The 19,287-nt window shown below is 42.3% G+C and overlaps 1 protein-coding gene across 7 annotated transcripts in view; it reads right to left on the reverse strand.

Annotated features, from left to right (window-relative positions):
• The window catches only part of SESN1 (sestrin 1), an 86,683-nt gene that overhangs the window by 14,912 nt on the left and 52,484 nt on the right, over window positions 1–19,287 (reverse strand). The window contains exon 1 of one of the 7 annotated variants that reach the window (XM_054819013.1): window positions 2,710–2,836. The exons of 4 other annotated variants lie outside the window; for them this stretch is intronic. In XM_054819013.1, coding sequence (XP_054674988.1) covers window positions 2,710–2,742 — 33 coding nt within the window. In that variant the 5' untranslated portion in view covers window positions 2,743–2,836. Of the gene's footprint in view, window positions 1–592; window positions 753–2,582; window positions 2,602–2,709; window positions 2,837–19,287 lie in introns of those variants that run through there. 2 more of the 7 variants (XM_054819020.1, XM_054819014.1) reach the window with 2 other exon arrangements.

Genomic DNA, 19,287 nt, shown 5'->3' on the forward strand with positions numbered 1-19,287 from the left:
GTATCTTCCTTAGAGACTTATTTACATATTTACTTATGCCTCCTCTAAATGGCAAAAAGAACATTTATCACAGATAAGCCACAGGCAAAGTGAAAATATAATTATCGATTTACTTCACTGAACCACATTTGGATTAACATCTTCATCTGAATCATCTGTGTCCTGATTAAGCACTAAATACTGCTGAATTCAAATAAAATTATATGAAAATCACACACTGTAATGTAATATAAAACAATCTAAAGGAAGGAACCAGAAAAGGGAAATGAGTTTGATGTGACCTTTTTTGGAGGTAATGTTTTCCTAGACAACCAGCAATCATTTTACATAATCTAAGCGCATTCGTATCCAAGCTTAGGGTTAAGAAAGGCACAATGAGCTGTGGGTTTAAAAAATCTTCAGCACAATCTCCTAGTAGAATTAACCCCCCCAACGTGCCAGTGCTGAAAATTCAGCTTAGTACACTATGCTATACACTTGAAGCTGACATTAAAAATACCCATTTAGACCTTCATACTCTTATAGGCTAACATGCCACAAAGCATCTAAACGTCCAAGAAGCTGCATTTCCAAGGGAGACTTTGGCACTTACCAGCCCAAGAGGCCCTGTGCTGCTGCTGCTTCACTCACTGTGTCTGGTTTCTACTTCCCCTTCAAAGGTCACCCACAGCAAAACCTCACTGGTGGCGACACTGACAGGCTGCAGATTTGGAGTTTCCTTGTTTAGGATCTTAACGACTATGACTGGCACAACTGACCTCACAGGACAAGTTATTTATCACCAAGCTGATACATACTCAGCTTACAAGCCGTATTTTCAGTTCTGTTAAATGCAGTAGCTACTGTAGTTTCCTTATTGGATGGGTAGCTTTTGGAAATGAAGGTATTAAGAAACAAAGAGTAGTGATGAACTACCATTCTTTTCCTACAAACACTAAAAAAAGAAAAAATAAAAAAAATTTTAAAATCCCACAAATCCTACACCTTTTGTAAATATGAGACTAAGCAGAACTGGCAGTTTTTCTTTTATTCATTTACCTAATCCAGAAGTAGCTGCAATTGTTGCGGCTTTGACAAACAAACCATGATTCACATTAAAATGACAGAAAAATTATCTCAAAAATGCCCATCTACTCTAAATTTTTGCATTGGTTCCATTTTCTGGGTATCTCAGACTGTCATTCAACTGAAGCACTGGACATGTCTGCACTTGCATGGATTTGAAGAACTGAGAACAAGTACTCCCCCTCTGCTACAAAGCACTTTGTTCCACAGACCTAACGCTCTTCCCTGGAATTAGAGCACAGCAAAGGTTGAACTGTTTCTATTTCACAGCGAATACGTTATTCTTATATGAATTTAAATACTTAAATTACTTTCATTTAAATATCAGTAAGTGTACTTTCTCTGAATGTCTCAAAGTCCTTTGAAATACCAGGTTTTAAAAACATCCCCAACTAGTTTATGTGACTTGATCAAGACAGAAAATCAAGGCAAGTGAGTGCGTGCCCAAGGTCACACACCCTGTTCACACCGACGGGAATAAACACAAAGCCCAGACTCCTCAGTCTCAAGCTCTAACACCTCTTCTCTGGTCATCATCTAGGACCGAGCAATAAGAGCAGGTCCAACTGGAGCAGTCTCAAGGCACCTAAGTGCTACCTATTCTTCCTCAGCAGTAACAGCTCTTCCTGAAGTGGTTTTATGACACAACTGCCTAGAGACCACAACTCAATTCACTTTTGATATGAGGTCACTGAAACCAAGAGGCTGAATTTCAATGATTAGTGCCTAGCTTCTCTGTAATGTGTACAATGAAACAAAAAGTATTCAAGGGCAAAGGGTTTGGAAGGAACGTCTGCAATTTACATGCTGTAAATACTGTTTAACTACCAATAAATCAGTGACACAGAAGGAAACAAGTTTAAACGTGACAGTTACTGTTTGCATCACGTAGACTGTACTGCTGGATTATGTCAAAGCAAAGCAATTTGTATACAAGAGGTACTAGATCTGTACAAATCAGAAAAATACAAGATAGTTTCTGTGGCAACCGGCAGCAGTTTGAGGACTTAAAAATTTACTTTAAAAGAAAAATCTTAATGTGGTGACACTAAGAAACTTAAAAAAATTGATCCAAAGCTGCATTTTAATTCCTGTCCAAAATAATGCTATTAACTTGCATTTGTCTACAGTTACAGCAAGCTCTTCTCTATCAGAAACAGAAAACCGGCCTCACTGTTTCAAAAGGATAATCCAAGTCTGTGCAAGAATGAGCCTAAAACTAGTTGAATGAGCCTAAAAACCCAGCGGAGACACCCCACCACCACCCACACAAGCGGTACACAGCCCTTCTGGAACTAGGTGGCAATGGGGAGGCTAACGACAGCATCTGCATTGTCACTGTAGGCAGTACCTGGGTATTCCCATAGAAGGGAGCTAGAAAGTACCTGCAAATGCCCAAAAGTAACCCTCCAGTAGCTCTGAACTATTTACAGAACAAGCGAGGAGCCCGCAAGGAAGCACTGCTCCTGACCCCCCGCCCCCGGTCCCGCAGCTGAGCCGGGACTCGCTCGCCCCACCTTCCAGCAGGGACTTGTCCCAGAGGATGCACCCGGGGAGCAAGACCGCCGGGGAGCGTCAGCTCCGCGGGGACCAGACGGTAGGGGAGCCCCCCGCGGCCCCAGCCCCTCGCCACCCGCGGGGTACCTGGTGCTGGGGGCCCGGCCTCGACACCCTCATGCCAGCGCTGCGGGGCTAAGACTGATCGCGCTCCCCTCACAGCCCCGCCACTGCTCTGCCGCACCGCCTACCGCCGCCGGGGCGGGCCCTTCCTGCGGCCCGGCCTCCCTCCCTCCCCGCGGGCGGAGCGGCGGGCATGGCGCTGCCTCGTCGGGGCGGAGCGGCGGCCGGGGGACAGCTGCTAGCCGCGCCCCCCCCCCCCCCCCCCCCCGGTTGCGCCAGCTCCCCGGTGCCTGCCAGCCCCCGGGAATGGCACCAAATGCCCCGAGCAGAAGAAGAGGCAGCAGCCGCCGCCGCAGGGGAACCCCCGGGGCAAGTGCCCCCGCAGAGTCCCTGGGTCCCCCGCCCGTCCCTGCTGCCTCCGGCCCGGCTGGAGACCGCGGCCGCGGTGCAAGAGCCCGTCCCCCCCCGAGCCCCGGTCTCCTCTGCTCTGCTCTCTGCCCCGGCGCGGAGAAGCTCTTTGGACAACACTTCCCCCCACCTCCCCCCCGTTCCTTATGCAAGAGTTTCTACCTTCTCTTGAAGCAACAAAGTAATTATGGCTTTTAAACTGAGAAATCGCAGGAGGTTAACATTTTGCAGATATTTGTGTGACTAAGTATGCTGCTGCAGAAATTTGGCCTCCTGCCTATTCCCAAGATCATAACAGTCCTGGGCAAACATATGTTTTGCAATCACATCAGCAAAACACTCAGCCTTTGTTTGCAGCAGGCTGTACTTCTCTCGTCGACCCCCCAGGGCTGTAAACTCTGCCAGATGCCTTACATCTCCCACCTCTTTTGGTTTGGGATTTTATGGCATCAATTATTTCAAAAGAAACAAGTCCCTGAGCTGACCCACGATTGGTTTTTTGTGTCTTCCAAAGCAATCTAAGATTTATAAAGCTAAACTCTATTAGATCATTTTCCTTTAAATATTTTTAATAAAAATAAAGTATGACAGACCCCAAAAGGAGAACTTGTGTTGCAGTTTTGGTGGGAGGAGGCCAGGACAGCTCTGAACCCCAAACATAATCGTTTGGGGGAGGAAGGCTTCTGCCTATGATTCAGGCTGCTCAGTTCTGAGTCCTACCAAGCTATCTAACAACCAAGCAGGGAAATTCCATGACACTGAACTTTACACTTCTGTTAAATGTAAAACTGAACACTGAAAAAAACCTGTTCACAGGCTGTTACTGTTATGGTGTATGAATCTTGCAGCGAAATGCAGAAAACATCAAGGACAGTGGTGTCAGGGAAATGTGGCAACGTGACTCAAGGCAGCAGTTCTGCGCATTTCTAATGCTCAAGGTTTAAAGGCTTCCTTTCCTCTCCACTTTCCAAATACCACCACCTCTCTGGGCTATGTAATTAACTCTGGAGAGCGAAGGGATACTCTACTTCTGAAGGCTAAGCAGCAATTATAAGGTTACATTACCTAGAGATGCCCAGGTACCATGGTTCCTTACATGGGGCCTTGGCTTTAAGCTGCCAAGTTCCTCCAGAAGAAATGAAGTGTGCTTCATACCTACTTGCACTTCATAAAACACTCAACAGAAGCATGGAAAAAGAAGAATAACGCAATACTGGCACGGAAGGTTGCATTTTGTGAGCTAATAAAATAATGAAGAACACTGTTTAATTCCCACTGGCTACTTCCTCACTTCAGGCCAAAACGTAACAAAAAGAGAAGGAATGGGCTCCTTTTGCAACAGATGCAAAGAACTGGCTTGTACTCAGAAAAACTGTTAAAAAAAGAGAGTAATTACCTGAAAAGCTGAAATGCGAGAAGATGCCTTACCATAAGAAGTCTTCCTGGATGGCAGATGAAAGATTATGCCCTCCAATGAATTTGTTAACACCCTTGGAAGAAAAGAGAAGGGGAAAAAAAAAAAAGAAGAAAAAAAAGGCAACACTCCTCAGTTCCCTGAAGTGTTTTTCTTTTCCCCCCACTACAGTGGATTGCCCTGCCTGGATATCCGTGAGCAAGCCTGTTTATATTAACATTTGTTCCTATACAAAGAACTTTGGCAGATACATAGTTTTCTCTGACATTGTCCAAGGGAAATTATCTTTCATGAAACAGCCAACTCAACAGCAGAAACTATGAAATTCTACCATGTTCTTTGCTTTCTGTATCAGGGTAGATGAAGGCAGTGACAGCATATCAGAAAAAGCATGTACAAAGGGGAAGAGGAAGTCACACAGCCGTAGCAAACAAATAATAATGGTCTTAAAAGCTCTCCCATATGGCCTGAGTACACAAGCTCTGCTCAGGCCTCAGGTGTGTCTCTGCCTCAGCAGAATCTCATCACCCCAGTCTGCTGCAAGCGCTTTCTCCACCCCAGCCCTCACACAAGTATTTCCAAAGCTCAACTCCTCCAAATTGAAGAACAGGCAAAAGTGAGCCACGTGCTCATCTATAAATCAGTATGCAATCGTAGCCTGAAATTATTTCCATTTGGGGGCTAGTAAGACCAGCTACACGAGCAATTTCATGAGGGAATATGGTTTGACACTGGCACAAAGCTCGTTTGGGTATTAATGACTGCAGAACCCAGCGCAGCCAGGGAACATGGGGACAGATCTATGGTACAGTTTGCATAACTTGAGCATTCCCCTGGGGAAACAACAGTATGTTTGACCATGTATCAATGCAAGTAAACAGAGATTGAGTGAAATGCTCACAAGGGAAAAAACAACAACAAATGTTTAACATGAAAATATCGATAGATACCAAGTTTCCTTTCACCCAGAAAGAGTGTATGAGAGATACACATGAAGTCACTTAAAGCAAACACCACCTAAAGCATGGAAACATACTCTTTCATAGCAAGCACTTCCATATAAGCTGCTTGCATAAAAGGATGGCATTTAACATCTGTGCACTCTAAGTTGAGTCATCAGAAATGCAATTTTTCCTTATTGCTACAGTTAAAGAAATGTCCTGGTTAAGCTAAAAGGAGACCAACCAGTTACAATATGAAAAGCCTGATCCTGCAAACACATATGTCTGCACTTAGCCACTGTAACTTGGAACAGTTCCATTTCAGTCCAATAGGGCGACTTTTCTGAGTCAAGTTCAGCACAAACAGATGACTCTGAAGAACTGGCAAACCAAGATCTTAAATTCTTTCCACAGAAAAGCTGTCCAAGCAGGAACACTCAAAATGCCTGTTATTGCAATGCCCTGGACATCAAATTAGTATCTCGGAAGATGATCAGACGATTCTTTCCCAGGAACATTTACAAGTAAAACCAGAAAATTCTTCAGGGCTCTAAGCTACCTGATTTGTATTAGTTCTTAGTACTGGATTTCTCTCTCTTGTGGTTTCATAAGGTAGCACCAGCAAGATGTAGCAAGCTTAGCAGAATGGATGTAAATACCAGCAAGATGGAGCAAGCTTAGCAGGATGGATGTAAACACCAGCATTCGCGTCCGAGTGTCTTTGAACCCGCTGAGACGGCTAACAGCCGCAGATGCATGGTGTCTCCCATCTGCAGCTACACCAGCTGAAGAGGTTACTGCACTAACCTGGGTGTCACTGCCCCCCCCCTCTGGGACAGGTCTCTCTCTCAAGACCTGCCTGCCCAGCGGCTGTGAACAGCACTCAGTACTGCTTACCGTTAAAGTAGGCAATTGGACAACTATTTTGGGTTGGGGGGTTTGATTTTTTTAATTGTTTTAGTTCATTAGGCATGACTAACAATGACCAGATCTCAGGAGACATAACTCCTGGTGAAGCAGCAGCAATAAAAGCATGAGGGCAAGAATCTCTTCAGGCAGAACAGCCTGAGCAGCTCCACCTAATCTGGCCTGAAGTCACCAGGTGTTTCAGCAATGACTAAGCAGCCCCACACCGGCCACTCTGAATATTTCCCTGTGGATTCCTCTCATTCCTTGCTGTCCACAGCCACTACCCTTTTCATAACAAATTTCAAATGTATCTCCTAATCTCTTCTATCCCTTTATTATATATGTTATTTCTGAAATAGCAAAAATCTTTATCATGATAACAATATGGGAGGCACAGCAATTGAACCATTCATTACAGTGATGAAAGAATTTAAATTAAATGGAATATATCATCCTAGCATGCGAGTCAAGAAAAAATGGTCAGTATTTCAATGCATTCTTCTTGATTTAACCTTAACAATCTCATTTGTCAGTCTTCAAAAAACTCACTCTATTATTAGAATTAGTACATAATTCTAGGGAGGAGGATAAACTGTATTCTTTGTACCATCTAAATTCTTGCCGTATGTGTCAAAAAGGATCAGCCCTTAGGAATGGCATTGCACCTGATACCTTTACAATAATAACAAAAACAAGTTGTTTAGGAGAATGGAGGGCTGACGATTGGCCACATCAGGAAATAAGTTTAGACCAATATATAGAAGCTTTCCTTTTGTAGTCTTTAGGATTGCCACGCTGGCTAAGACTGAACATTTTACAATATTCAGAGCTTACATTTATTGTCTGTTCTTTCAACCTTATCCATCCCTGAAATGCTATTTTTCTATTTCTAGCTCTTTCTTACATGCTGCTTTCTTAATGGCCACAGCTTCAGCTTTAATGGGCAAATGACTTGCAAGTAATCAAGGGGGTGAGTAATTACAAATCAGGTCATTCCTAGCCCACTGTATCCCCACCGAAAGACCCAGCATCTTGTCTCTGAGAGCTGCAAGAGGCTGTGAGACTCTGTTGTTAAGGCACCTGAGTTGTTCTCACAGTTGACTGACTTTAACTCACCAAGCTCCAAGAACTCAAGTGGCTTTATCTGTTCCCTGAACTGTTTGGTTTGTCACTCAGGACTCTTGTTCCCCCAAAACAGTCATTCTTCTGGTAATTTCTACCTTTAAGATTTCTACAGCTTGCCCCCACCTCTAAACCACAAGTTGTTTTGTTTTTTCTCTCCCTAAAGCTTGTCCAAATATTAACATTCCCTTCTGCAGTTATTAGGTAGCAGAAGTACAAAGTTTAATTTAGAGAGCTATAAGAAGTTGAGATCTTGAGATTATTCATGCTTTGGCAAGGACATGAAAACAGATTTATGGTTTCTAAGACTACTGCAAATAGGTAGATTAAAGATGCATATCTAAAGCTTAGTAGATTGAAAGAATGTCTTACCGGATTATTCTTCCCCCTTTTTATGAGGGTGCACAGCTCCTCCTAGGCTGATAAACAGCAGCTGAACCATAAAAGTTGTTTGTCTGGCTTGCTATGAATATCTAGCATTAGAGAAGTGGGTGGTTCTGATACTGTTCTGAGGTGGCTCCAAGCTCATGCACTATGCAAGAATACTCTGGTTAACAACTCCCCCCAGACCCAGCTCTCCCAAAATGAAAGTCTGTGATAACTAGTTTCAAAACTGACATTGGTAACTCACAGATAACTTCTGATCTTTTGGTGGCTAGAGGGTGTATGGAGAGGGGATCAGTTGTCCAGCTGCAGATTGCCACTCTCTGGGGAAAGGAACATCTGCAGGCTGCCAGCCGCTTTGCAGTCTATCTCTGTACTAAATAAACATTAAGGTTAAAAAAACCTAGTTTAACCTTAATAAAAGAGTGTATTTGGAGTTCAATCATGAAAAATAAAATTTAATATAGTTCACAGCTGTCTAGAACTGATTTGGCCTAAAGAGGCCTTCCTTCTTCTCTTCAGGTAGCAAACTGCTGGGTCACACCAATGCCCAAGATGTTTTGCACAGCTCCCTGGAGCTGGGATCCATTTTACTATCTTTTTCTCAGGCCCTCTCTCCGCAAGATGAATACTGAAAAGGGATGAATATCCTTTCTCAGTTGTGTGAAAATTCACCCCTGGGAACTTCCTGCAACTCCCAGTCCTCATAATTGATTCAGTTAAGAGCAACAAGACAATGCAGTAGCTTACTTGCTATGCTACCTGGAATGCTGTCTGACCCTGCTTACTATCATGTAAAGATGCTGCTGGAAGGTCTGTGGATGGAGGTTGCTTATCACTCTGGGCAATCCACTGCGAACAAAACATTTTACACAATGCAAATGTGTGTTTTCAAAGCAAGGGAAGGCCAGCTGAATCATCTCTGTGTGAGCTTAAGGCTTCTGGGTTTTTTAAACTGCATTTGACCTCAGAAATAGTCTTGATGTGAAAAGAGAAGAAAAAAGCAATGAAATGCATCTCATTATTAGCTTCTGACAGAAATCAGACACAACAGCAAGCACACGGGGAAAAAATGCCTTTACGAGTACTGGAGTGTAACACCTGGCTTACTGGAATTGGGTGAGACCATGACAGCAAGTGACCCAGAGCTGCATTGCTGTGACGTTACACTGAGTATGCAGGAAATGCTGTGCAAGTGTCCTGTGAAGAAGTTGCAACTGAAACCTACTTTTATACTCTGGTACATACAGACATGCGACCCAGAAGCTCTTCTCCTCACCAGAAGCTTTTTGTCATCTTTACCTTTAGGGGCTCAGGTGTATTTCTAGAAAATTGCTTGAAACTCTGACCTGAGGCTCACACCTGACTTGATTTTGTAGGTACGACAAACAAAAAGCCTATTTCTGCAGAGCCTTCACTGAGGAACAAACTAGCAATTTATAAAATGCTTTGTTAGAGTTCTTCAAGTCAACCCTTAATCTCACATGTATCCACAGCACAGCCAAAACCTAAGTGATTATTATTTTTAAATAAATTCAATATTTTCCTCATGAAAAGACAAGTAAGAAGAACAGAATGCAACAAAAACATGTCATGTCATTTAATGCACTTCAAGAAGGCTTTCAGCTATTTTTCTATAGCTTGATTGTTACAATGAGATAAAAATCAAGTGAAATAGTACTAAATGAATATGGGAAGTACAGGTAGAGATTCAGGAACCCTTATATCAGTAACTGCAGTTTGGGGAACTGTTTTGTGGCTTTCTTCCACTTGCTGCTTTCAGGCACATGCTCAGTGTCCCTCAGAGCAGCAGACGGGAAAAAAAGAAGAAAAATCAGTTCTTTTATTTTCAGTTTTCACAGTCTAACTGTGATCCAAGTAGTATAACTTATTTATCCAAGTTTGTGAGTTTTGGCAAACCATCAAAGTTTTTTTTTACTAGGAAAAAAATCCAAGTACCTACAAAGCTGTATTCCCCTTGCATTTTCTGTAATGACCTATCTTGATGGTAAGGCTGCAAGTTCCTCGAGACTGAATCTCTCTGCATATTTTTTTAATATATACAGCCAAGTACAATAATATTATAGGAATTATCAACTCCTTTAGAACATTATCTTGGCAAAAAGTTAAGTACAAAAGTAAGTAACTTCATCCTAGAAGAGTAACCCACATCATTGATTTAATGACAGCAGTTAAGAAAACAGATCATCCTCTAGGTACTTTTCAACACCTGATTGTTATAAGTTAAGGAGATAATACCAGATATGCCATTTTTGTATCAAATCTGTTTCTTTTACTTTTATACTCAGAGACAAACCCATGAAGACCTCTGCTTGAGGAGAATCATGAAAAAAAAACCCAAACCACAGACAAATCATGTATTTCCTGTGATTTTGGGCAGTTATTATTGGTGTTTTGTTTAAATTCAGACAGCACCGTATTTTTCATTCTTCCCTATTTGAGAAGATGATGTGGCTAAGACATTTTGACCCAAATCAGTTTATTGGCCTTTGCATTGTAAAACACAACAACTGAAAAAAAGCACTGCTTTCCTGCTGATACAAATCGTAAAAGATCTAGTCTGTCTCCTACTCATCAACCAAGACCGTTTCCTACAGTGACTTTTACTATTTTGACACTTGCATTAATATGCCATTTCTTTCTCTTCCTGCAAGTTAAAAGGACACTGACACCCGCCCAGGGGGTACAGCAGGGAGCAGAAGCCCCTCAGCCCATCGTGAACAGCGACAGTGACAGCCAACATCCGCTCCGACGAGCCCCAGAGCAGGCGCAGCAAGCTGCAATGACACTACCATCATGTGCTTTGAGGACATCGTACACGTGCCCGTTTAACACAGCACAACTTCTGCATCCTCCTAAATCCTGGATTTCTCCGGAGCTTGGAGAGCTCCCTGCAGGCCCCTGGGACAAGCTGTCCTGCCACCAAGCTGCCTGCAGGACCATCTCCTTACGCTCCTACCCCCACTGCGACCTTGGTGCTTTTCCACAGGCCACTGAGGCTTTGGGTGCCTGCAGGATAACTGTAAAATTGCAGGGAGATTGCTGCAACTGAGCTGCTTGGGGTCTCAATAAAACCACAAACTTTTCCGGGCTTTGCAATGCTGCTGTCTGACATGATGACGTCCAAACAGTGGAACTGTTAATACCTTCCCCCACCTACCTTCTCAAATGCGTATTTGCTCGGGGAACTAAGAACAGGCTTGAAACCAATTCTAGCACTTTCTGTGCAAATACCGTTAAGTGTTTTTATTTGTTTTTTAAAAATAGTTAACCACAATATTGGAACTTAGCCTTAAATCCACTGTTTATTAACAATCATAATTTTAAATCAACCACTTGCTATTGTGAGAGAGGAAAGGCCACCTACCGTTGTTGGACCACCCTGGCTACTTACTATACAGCATTTTAAACACGTGATACTTCAAAAGTCCTGGGAAAGGCCAGCACTGTATGTGTAGCCCCTCAGATTCAAATGCGCTGGAACCACACACAAAATACACACAGCAGACGTGCTGCAGAAGACACGTTGCTCTCAGATTTCCATAGCAGAATCAATATTTTGCAATCAAGCTAGCATTAAAGCCTGATTTATAGCGGTTTTCAAATGTAAAGTAAATAAAGTAGAAGTATTAAGAATGCACACATACCATACTAAACGCACACAAATTTTACTAAGATAGTATTAAAATAGGGATCATGTCCTTAAAGAAGGGTTTTGGTGTTTACAGTTGACATTTGAGCTTATAAATCTGTTTTACTGGATATGAAGCTACAGCTATAGCATTCAAACATCTTCTGGTTTTGTCGGCAAAGCTACAAATCTATACCTGTCCCTCTGTTTCTCACCAGTGTGACAACTGCCCTCTAACTGCTCAGCAGGGATTCCAAGTCAGCAAAACAATGCAGCAAATGGAAGCCTGGGCAGGACTGGACCACATTTTCACTACCGATGAAGATGCCACAATGATCACTGAAGCCTGTAAACTAAACTACTAGCAAAAAAATTTGGTTCATTTGCTGACATGCCTGTATTACTAACAACAGAGAGGATGATTTCTTTTTATCAGGGTGTGTTTGTAATCTTCCTGAGAAGTCTTCCTCATGAAAGAAACTACCACAAAATAATTCCTTCTGCTATTTTAGAAGAAAACTGGCCATAACTATTTGCATTTACTCATGTAAACGTATTTCCCCTTTTAGAAAACAAATTTCATAAGAGTAACAAATTATTTATAACTGAAGGTGAAATTTGACTTGAAAGAAATTAACAGGTACCATCATACTCTTCCAAAGCTGGTACGGCTGAGGCTAAACCAGGTTTGGATTGTAGCCAACAAGGGCCAGAGACCAACTCCTACAGCTGTAACAAATAAGGACTTGGCAAACCGTAGGTCTGGAGTTGTCAAGGATCTCTGCATGATGGCTAAACCAAACAAGACTGGGGTGAGTCCAGCAGAAATCATTTTGGTGGGCTTAGACCTGGGGCTGACAGAGAAACCAGAGCCAGGGCCTGCATTAGGATTTGAACCAGCAAAGACTGGCAGGGTAGACTTCAGGTGTTGGGCTAGAGAAAGAGAGAGGACTCCTGAGGATCATCCACCCAGATTTAAACTTAAGCATGGTGGGAGTCACTTTGCTACGGCAAGGTGCTTGCATGCCCACAGCCAGCAGGTGAAGGTTGGAGCTTGCACTAACCAGGATCCAGAAAGGGAGGTTCAGCTGTGGCAAATGAGAGGGGTCCCTGGGCCCCTCTTGTTGTTTCCATGAGGCTGATTTTCTGCTCTGTAAGAATAAATAAATAAAACCCTGCATCCCTGAATTCATATTGCAGTATCATCTGTATTCTTTCTTTCATGTGCAAGGGCCACATTTTCTACAGTAAATTCGTTCTGAGGACTATAGAAGATTAATGCGGCATTGCACACACAGGCAGGCACTTTCTTAATAGCTGTCCTGCATTAATTCTTTTGCTGAAATACAATCAAGACATTGCTGGGCGGGAATGTTTTATACTAGGGTCACTTGAGACTTCAGGTTGTTTCTGGCAGCACATTGCCCTGGCTGAGGGAAATGGTCTTGTACAAGCAATCAAAATTCATCATCTGACCACGCCTAAGCTGACCTGAACGGGAAAGAAAGATAAACCCCATATAAACTTGTACAGCAAATATGTTAGGAGTGGAGGACTTTGCCCTGTTTCACGTGATAACAGCAACTGGACAATTTCTCCTAACGGCTCTGAACCTTTCTTAAACATAGCTGCTCTGAGGGGCAGAAGGAAGAAGAAAGTAGCTAGATGCAAGCTGGGGAGCTGGTTCGCAGGGGCAGACTCAAGAAAAGAAACCAATGGATAAAGGCCCCGCATTTCTGGATGGGAATGTGGGCACAGCCCATGTGGCCAGCATACATGATGCTAAATCAACAAACTTTGAAAAAAACATGAAAAGTAACTGCAGTGCATCCAGAACACATCTAGCTCACTGGGCACTCTCTGTGACCTCCTAAGTATCGAAGTATTGCCATGTGTAATAGGTCTGAACCTGCCCCAAACACACCAGACACCTGGGTGTTTGCATGCAGCAGTCATTTCACAGAGACTATGTAACCAGCTACCAGAAGCCCCAAATAACCAAATTCTGGTTTTCCCTTGTCTATACAATCTTCCAGAAGGGAAGGGGAGGGGACAGCAGGGGTGGAAGGGACAGGAATGTGTGTGGGTAATGACAGCACTATTTATGAGCTCCTAAAAACAGACTAACTCCCTGCATGGGTACTTACTGGCGGAAAAAAAAAAAAACCAACCCAAACCAACACAACTGCCTGCTCTGCCTTATAACAACACAGACATTCACATAAAACAAAACATACATTTAGATTTTTGGCTCAATATTCTTGTCTCTGGATTGTTGCTCTACATATCAACAAATGATCTTTTTTTTTTTTTTTTTTTTTAAATGAAAGCCTTACCAGCCATAAATTTCCCAAGAGAGGGACTCTACATCATCCAGCACTGACAGGCCTGCCTGGTAATTAGCAACAAGCATGTTTGGGATGGATGGCACAAATACACGGCTGAGTATAGCCGAATCACAAGAATACTCTCCAAGAGAGAGGTTAAGAAGACATCTGGATACAAGAACGACAGAAAGGTACTGGCCACAGTTATCCTACAACCCTGCCATCCTGCCTTGTGTGCCAGCTTGCTGACATTTATGTGGCTATTGAAAAAGAGAGAACAACCACAAACAAGTCACTATGCAAAACTTTTTTCTAAAAGTACAACACTAAGGAACATTGGACACAGAGTTGTCCAAGCCAGTCTTAAAGCAATCAGCTTCACGTTGAGAGTTACTGCCTAACAATTCTCAGTCAACAGTAGCTGAGAACATTCTCAATCCCAAGCACCTAGAGCATGGGAAGGACTGCAGCCTATTTAAAACTCAGGGACATCATCAAGAGCTGCAGTAGAAACAGAAGTCTGAACTTGGCAAGTAAATGCCTTTTCCGCTCCTTTTTAGAACAAACTCTCTTGATGGAAGTTGTTTATTTTAAAGTAATTGAATTTTGCACTTGAGTATCCTACTAAATTCTTAACTGAGCTATGCATGGTTAAAACATATTTTTTTTTTAAAAAATAAAATACAAGAATATAAGAACTGTGTTTTTTAATGAAGTTTGTTGACAGAATAGAGCAACAACACTTCACATTATAGTTTTCAAACAGTAAATAAAAGCTCTAAAAGCAAATTTATTCCATGTTTTCTCTGTCAACTAGCAAAGTATCAACTAAATGTTAATGGCATTTATCCTGCTCTTTTGGTCATCATCAGATTTGAAGGAATACAGCTGCATCCATTTTTCCCATATGTTTTATAGAAGTCTCTCCCTAAATATGTTTTCCTCCTCTCCTCACACAAAACTTCCACCAACTGTTGGAGAAGCTATGCAACTGCATTTGACACTAACGTGAACTTCCTGATCAGACCATCTACAACCTTTAGCCCATGTTCCCAGTTGTCTCAAGGGGCAAAGGGAGTGGGCAGCTGCTCAGAAAGTTTGTAACTAACAGTATATTGTGAAAGGAAGGGAACTAGAGTCAACAAATTAGATTTGAAGATTTAAGCAAACTTCCTGGAGAAACAGCACATATTTTTAGTCTGGTAACAACCTCAAACACTACATTAAGTGTATTGTGTACATTACCCTGGAAAGCATACAGTTCATGTGGTGGAAGGGTGCTTAATCTCCATGGCTTGCTGCTTACAAACAGCTTACATCTAGCAGAGGATCCCATCTTAGGTGCCCTTAAAACAACTTGAAAACTTATTAATGCAATGTTGCAGTTATGTGAAAAGTGGATGAGGAAAGACCCAGAAAGAAAGCTTCCAAGGTTTTCAATTAACTTCTAAGTGACACTTCTTCTAAGAATCAGCACATCTGTTCCATACTGTGAAATTATTTTCCAACTTCTTCCTTTGCCCAGTATTTTTGCAAACTGACTAGTACAGCCAAATGCTGACAGGAGACTCAGAAGAGTGCATGCTGAAAGGCATTTCAGCAAGACCCTGGGTTCATGACCTATTTTATGTAATGGAAATCTGCTTAAATATGAATCAAATGTTGATACCGGAACTCTTTACATTTAGATGGTATCAACCTATGTGCATATCCCTTAATACATATGTACCAGCAAGGGTACACCAAGTACCCTTGTACATCAAGTTCTTCCTTGGTAGGAAGCTCCCTTCTGTAAAAACAGTCACAAAATTCAGAACACAAAAGCCAGTTACTGAAGAAGACACCTAAAAGAGATGAGAATCTACAGAACAGCTGGGCTTTAAGATTCAGATCGGTGCACACTAATCACAGTTCAGTCACAAGCTGACTTCCTTCTCCTCAGCCTGGGACCATTTCCCACCTTCCCCACCAATACTTCTCTACTTAACTTCAAAGAGTGAGAAATTACCGTAGAACAAATCTTATTTTCCTTTTCTTACTACCCTGTATTGAATTGTTTACTGTTACCCTGGTTGGGCTGTAATTAACTGAATTGTACACCTGCTTGCCTGACTTCAGACACTACTGCTACAAGCAGCAGTGATTACTTAGTGGTGCCGTATGAAGAACAGAAGATGTTTGCTCTTCAGAGTATATGCTGGTTCCAGTAAGCAGACACGTGCCACTATGTGCCACGTATTGGTCACTTGGTCATACAGAACTATGTCATACAGGCAGAAATCAGGATAACATTTTTCTACTGGTTTATTGTTTTCAGTCTCTCTTGCCCATGCTGCTTCCCAAACTAGGACAGCTCAGCTCTTCCGTGACATGAGAACTAGAACTGTAAAAGGGGTTAGTGATATACTAAAGTTTCAGGACAACACGCCTCACACAAAGCAAGCCCCAGTACTCTTCTAAACCTTCACCTGCAAAGATTTTCTTTCAAGGTACGCAAGAGTCTGAGTTCTGCTATGCTACAGGTTGCTGCTATTTCCAAAAGGCCTCTAGCTCTGCAAGAGCAGGTTATTACTTTGCTGACAGCTCATTATCAAAGCCACTTACAGACTGAAAATGTCTGAACAGCCCCAGGAAACACAAAGTCTGGCAGAATTTATATGGGTTTGAACTTGTTATTATGAACCCAAAACTTGCACGAGTTCACTACATGCAGGCTGAGTTTCAGCTAGTATCACACCACAACTTCCTTCCACCCTGGAAGAACTCGGAAGGTAGAGGTTGAAAACTCTCCCTGTACATTATATACACGTAAAAGTAGAAGAAAACAGGCTGTGCTCCTCCCCAGTGCCTGACAGCTAGATCCACTGGTCCTTAAGGACAGAGTGCAGTGCCAGAAAAGGCAGTTTCTGGAAATGAAGGATGGCAAACCAGAGGCTTAGGTGGGCAGAGTAAGAAAGCATCTGGAGCCAAGGACTCCTAGGGAAAAGCATCTCTCTACTTGTCTGGCTTAGGGACAGTCCCCCTCAGTACAGGGACTCACCCAGGCCAGCAGTTTCATAAATTGTACATCAGCAATGAGTGGAAACCAGGTATCTCAGACCAGAAGCAGTTTTTGGGGGGTAAGGTGGTTGTCAAATGTGGTTGCCAAACAGGGCAACTTCACTGAAGTTTCAAACAGTGAAGGTTTAAGATAGGGCAGGCACTTCATGGAAAACCTGGGTTTACCTGAGTCTGTGACCAACCTGCAACTAACTCCTGCCCAATGGCCTGAGAGCTTCGCTGTATAACCTCTTCAGATGGATTCAATTCTTAGAATTGAACTTTCAACTTTTATTATTAAGCAGAGCTGCTAGCAAACAGGAACACACAAACTCAATGTGAAAAAAACCAAACCAGCGGGTAGCCTATCTATTCCTTCCACTGTGGCTACTGTATTTGTTTTCTCTCTTTGGACAAACACTCACCCAAGCTTGGGACAGTTCCAGCTGGTTATGTCAGAGGTTCATACAGCAGCAGTTACATACAAAAACTAGTCTTCAGTGTAACTCTATGGACTTTATTACAATTTCCTCCCAAAATCAGCAATGTTACTTAGAGACAACCTTATATGTTATTAAATAGACAGCATCTGAGAAAGAAAATCCAGATGCCTTTCTTTATTTCACTTCTTCAGAACAAATACAATAAATTACAGTTACAAAGAGCATCTAATTATCACACAGATTTTCAGAGACATCAAACTATCATCAACTTTGCAATTAACACTACAGACCAGTGACAAAAGATGTAGGAGTACCTGTTAACACAATTTAACAAAAACCTTTAAGTCCCAAAGTAAAGAGAGACTCAAAACTTTCCAGTAGGCAAGAAATAGTGAACAGCTGGCAACATGGAGAGATTTAATGACTACAGCAACATTCAGCAGCAATTTGAAAACTGTCTGCTTGGATGAGGCTGAGTTATTAAAAAAAATCTCCATTTATAAACAGTGTTGATGGGATTTAAACAGCCCGTGTAAGAAGGATTAAAAGTCAATTGAAAAGTCTGTACAGATAAGAAAGCAAAAAGAAACTGTGCCCTTGAATTTTGTACATACTGTTTAACCTTATCTTTGTTTCAGTCTCCTGGCATACAGTAGGGGTAAACCAGGCTGCCTTATGCGTAGCTGGTGAGACAGGCTCCGTGTTAGGGGTGTTTAATGCTTGTACACAGCTCTGAGCTATATTGTCCCCTCACTCCCTCTTTTAAAGCTGTACACTAAAAATCATCATTTACCATCCCTACCAGGTACAGCTAGCAGATACCGAAGAGAGACATAAATTGCAGGAGTCGGTCCAGGCATGCTATAATGATTAGGTGTTTTCCCTCCTTTATGTAACTGATGATCCTGCTATTCTCTGTGGGACTTTTATAACTGTACACCTTCAAGATAACTAGCATAAATATTGACATTGGGGAGGCAAGTGAGGATTTCTGGGAGGAGGAGGAGGAATGGGCGGGAAATGGAAGCTAGGCTTTAAGGTTTTTTCCCGTATTGCCTCCAAAGAATCCTGTAACATTCTGCTTTACACAAAAGTTATTATGGCTTTTAATTTATGTATCACTTCTTAGAATAAGAAGACAGACAGAAACACACAACTAGCTCTTTTCATTCATTAATCCCTCCCCTATCCTTTCTCATCTTCTCATCTCATCCAAAATCCAGCCTATTCTGGTAACCTAAGTTGCCTATTTCTGATGCGCCTTTTGTAAGACGGCCAAAGCTAAAGAGCATTCAAGGTGAAAATGTACAATACCACGTCTTGTCTTGGTTTCCCTAGCCTGTAACATAGCCTAACATTTGATTTGCTTCCTTTGGTCTCGTCCAGGATACAATAAGAGCTTTATGAAAAAGCCCTGTAACAATCTGGGCCATTGATCTGAACAAGGACTATTTAGCCGTGACATACAGCACCAAAGAGAACTGCTCAACAAGCCAGCTCTGGAAGCAGTATTGACATTTCAGTGCAGGGCTCTAACAGTAGCACAGCGCTAGGCAGCAAAGCTGGATGCCTTCTGGGACCTGGGATTATCTTTTGGCGCAGTCCTTCCTTCACCACACTGCACCAGCCTGTCAGAGCTAGTTCAGGTGCATCCAACACAGCACCACAAAACATGTTGTAAACATATTCCAATTACTTATCTGTGATGTTTATCAGCCTATGCTTTTTCCTAGGGATCGCACAAACCATTACATAAATACAACCAGAAGATTACTTGCAGAAGAGGACAGCTATTCCATTGGGAAGTGGAGTTACTTTTAAGAAACAAACAAACAAACAAGCCACAGACATTTGGGATTACATTGCCTCCATGCAAATTTAGGGTGGAAATGAAGAACATCAATATACAATAGCCCTAGGGAGATTCAAATAGCTAATCAGTTTACTTGCTGTATTTGTGTAA

This window comes from Grus americana, chromosome 3 (genome assembly GCF_028858705.1).
Source record: "Grus americana isolate bGruAme1 chromosome 3, bGruAme1.mat, whole genome shotgun sequence".
In the NCBI taxonomy this organism is placed as follows: Eukaryota; Metazoa; Chordata; class Aves; order Gruiformes; family Gruidae; genus Grus; species Grus americana.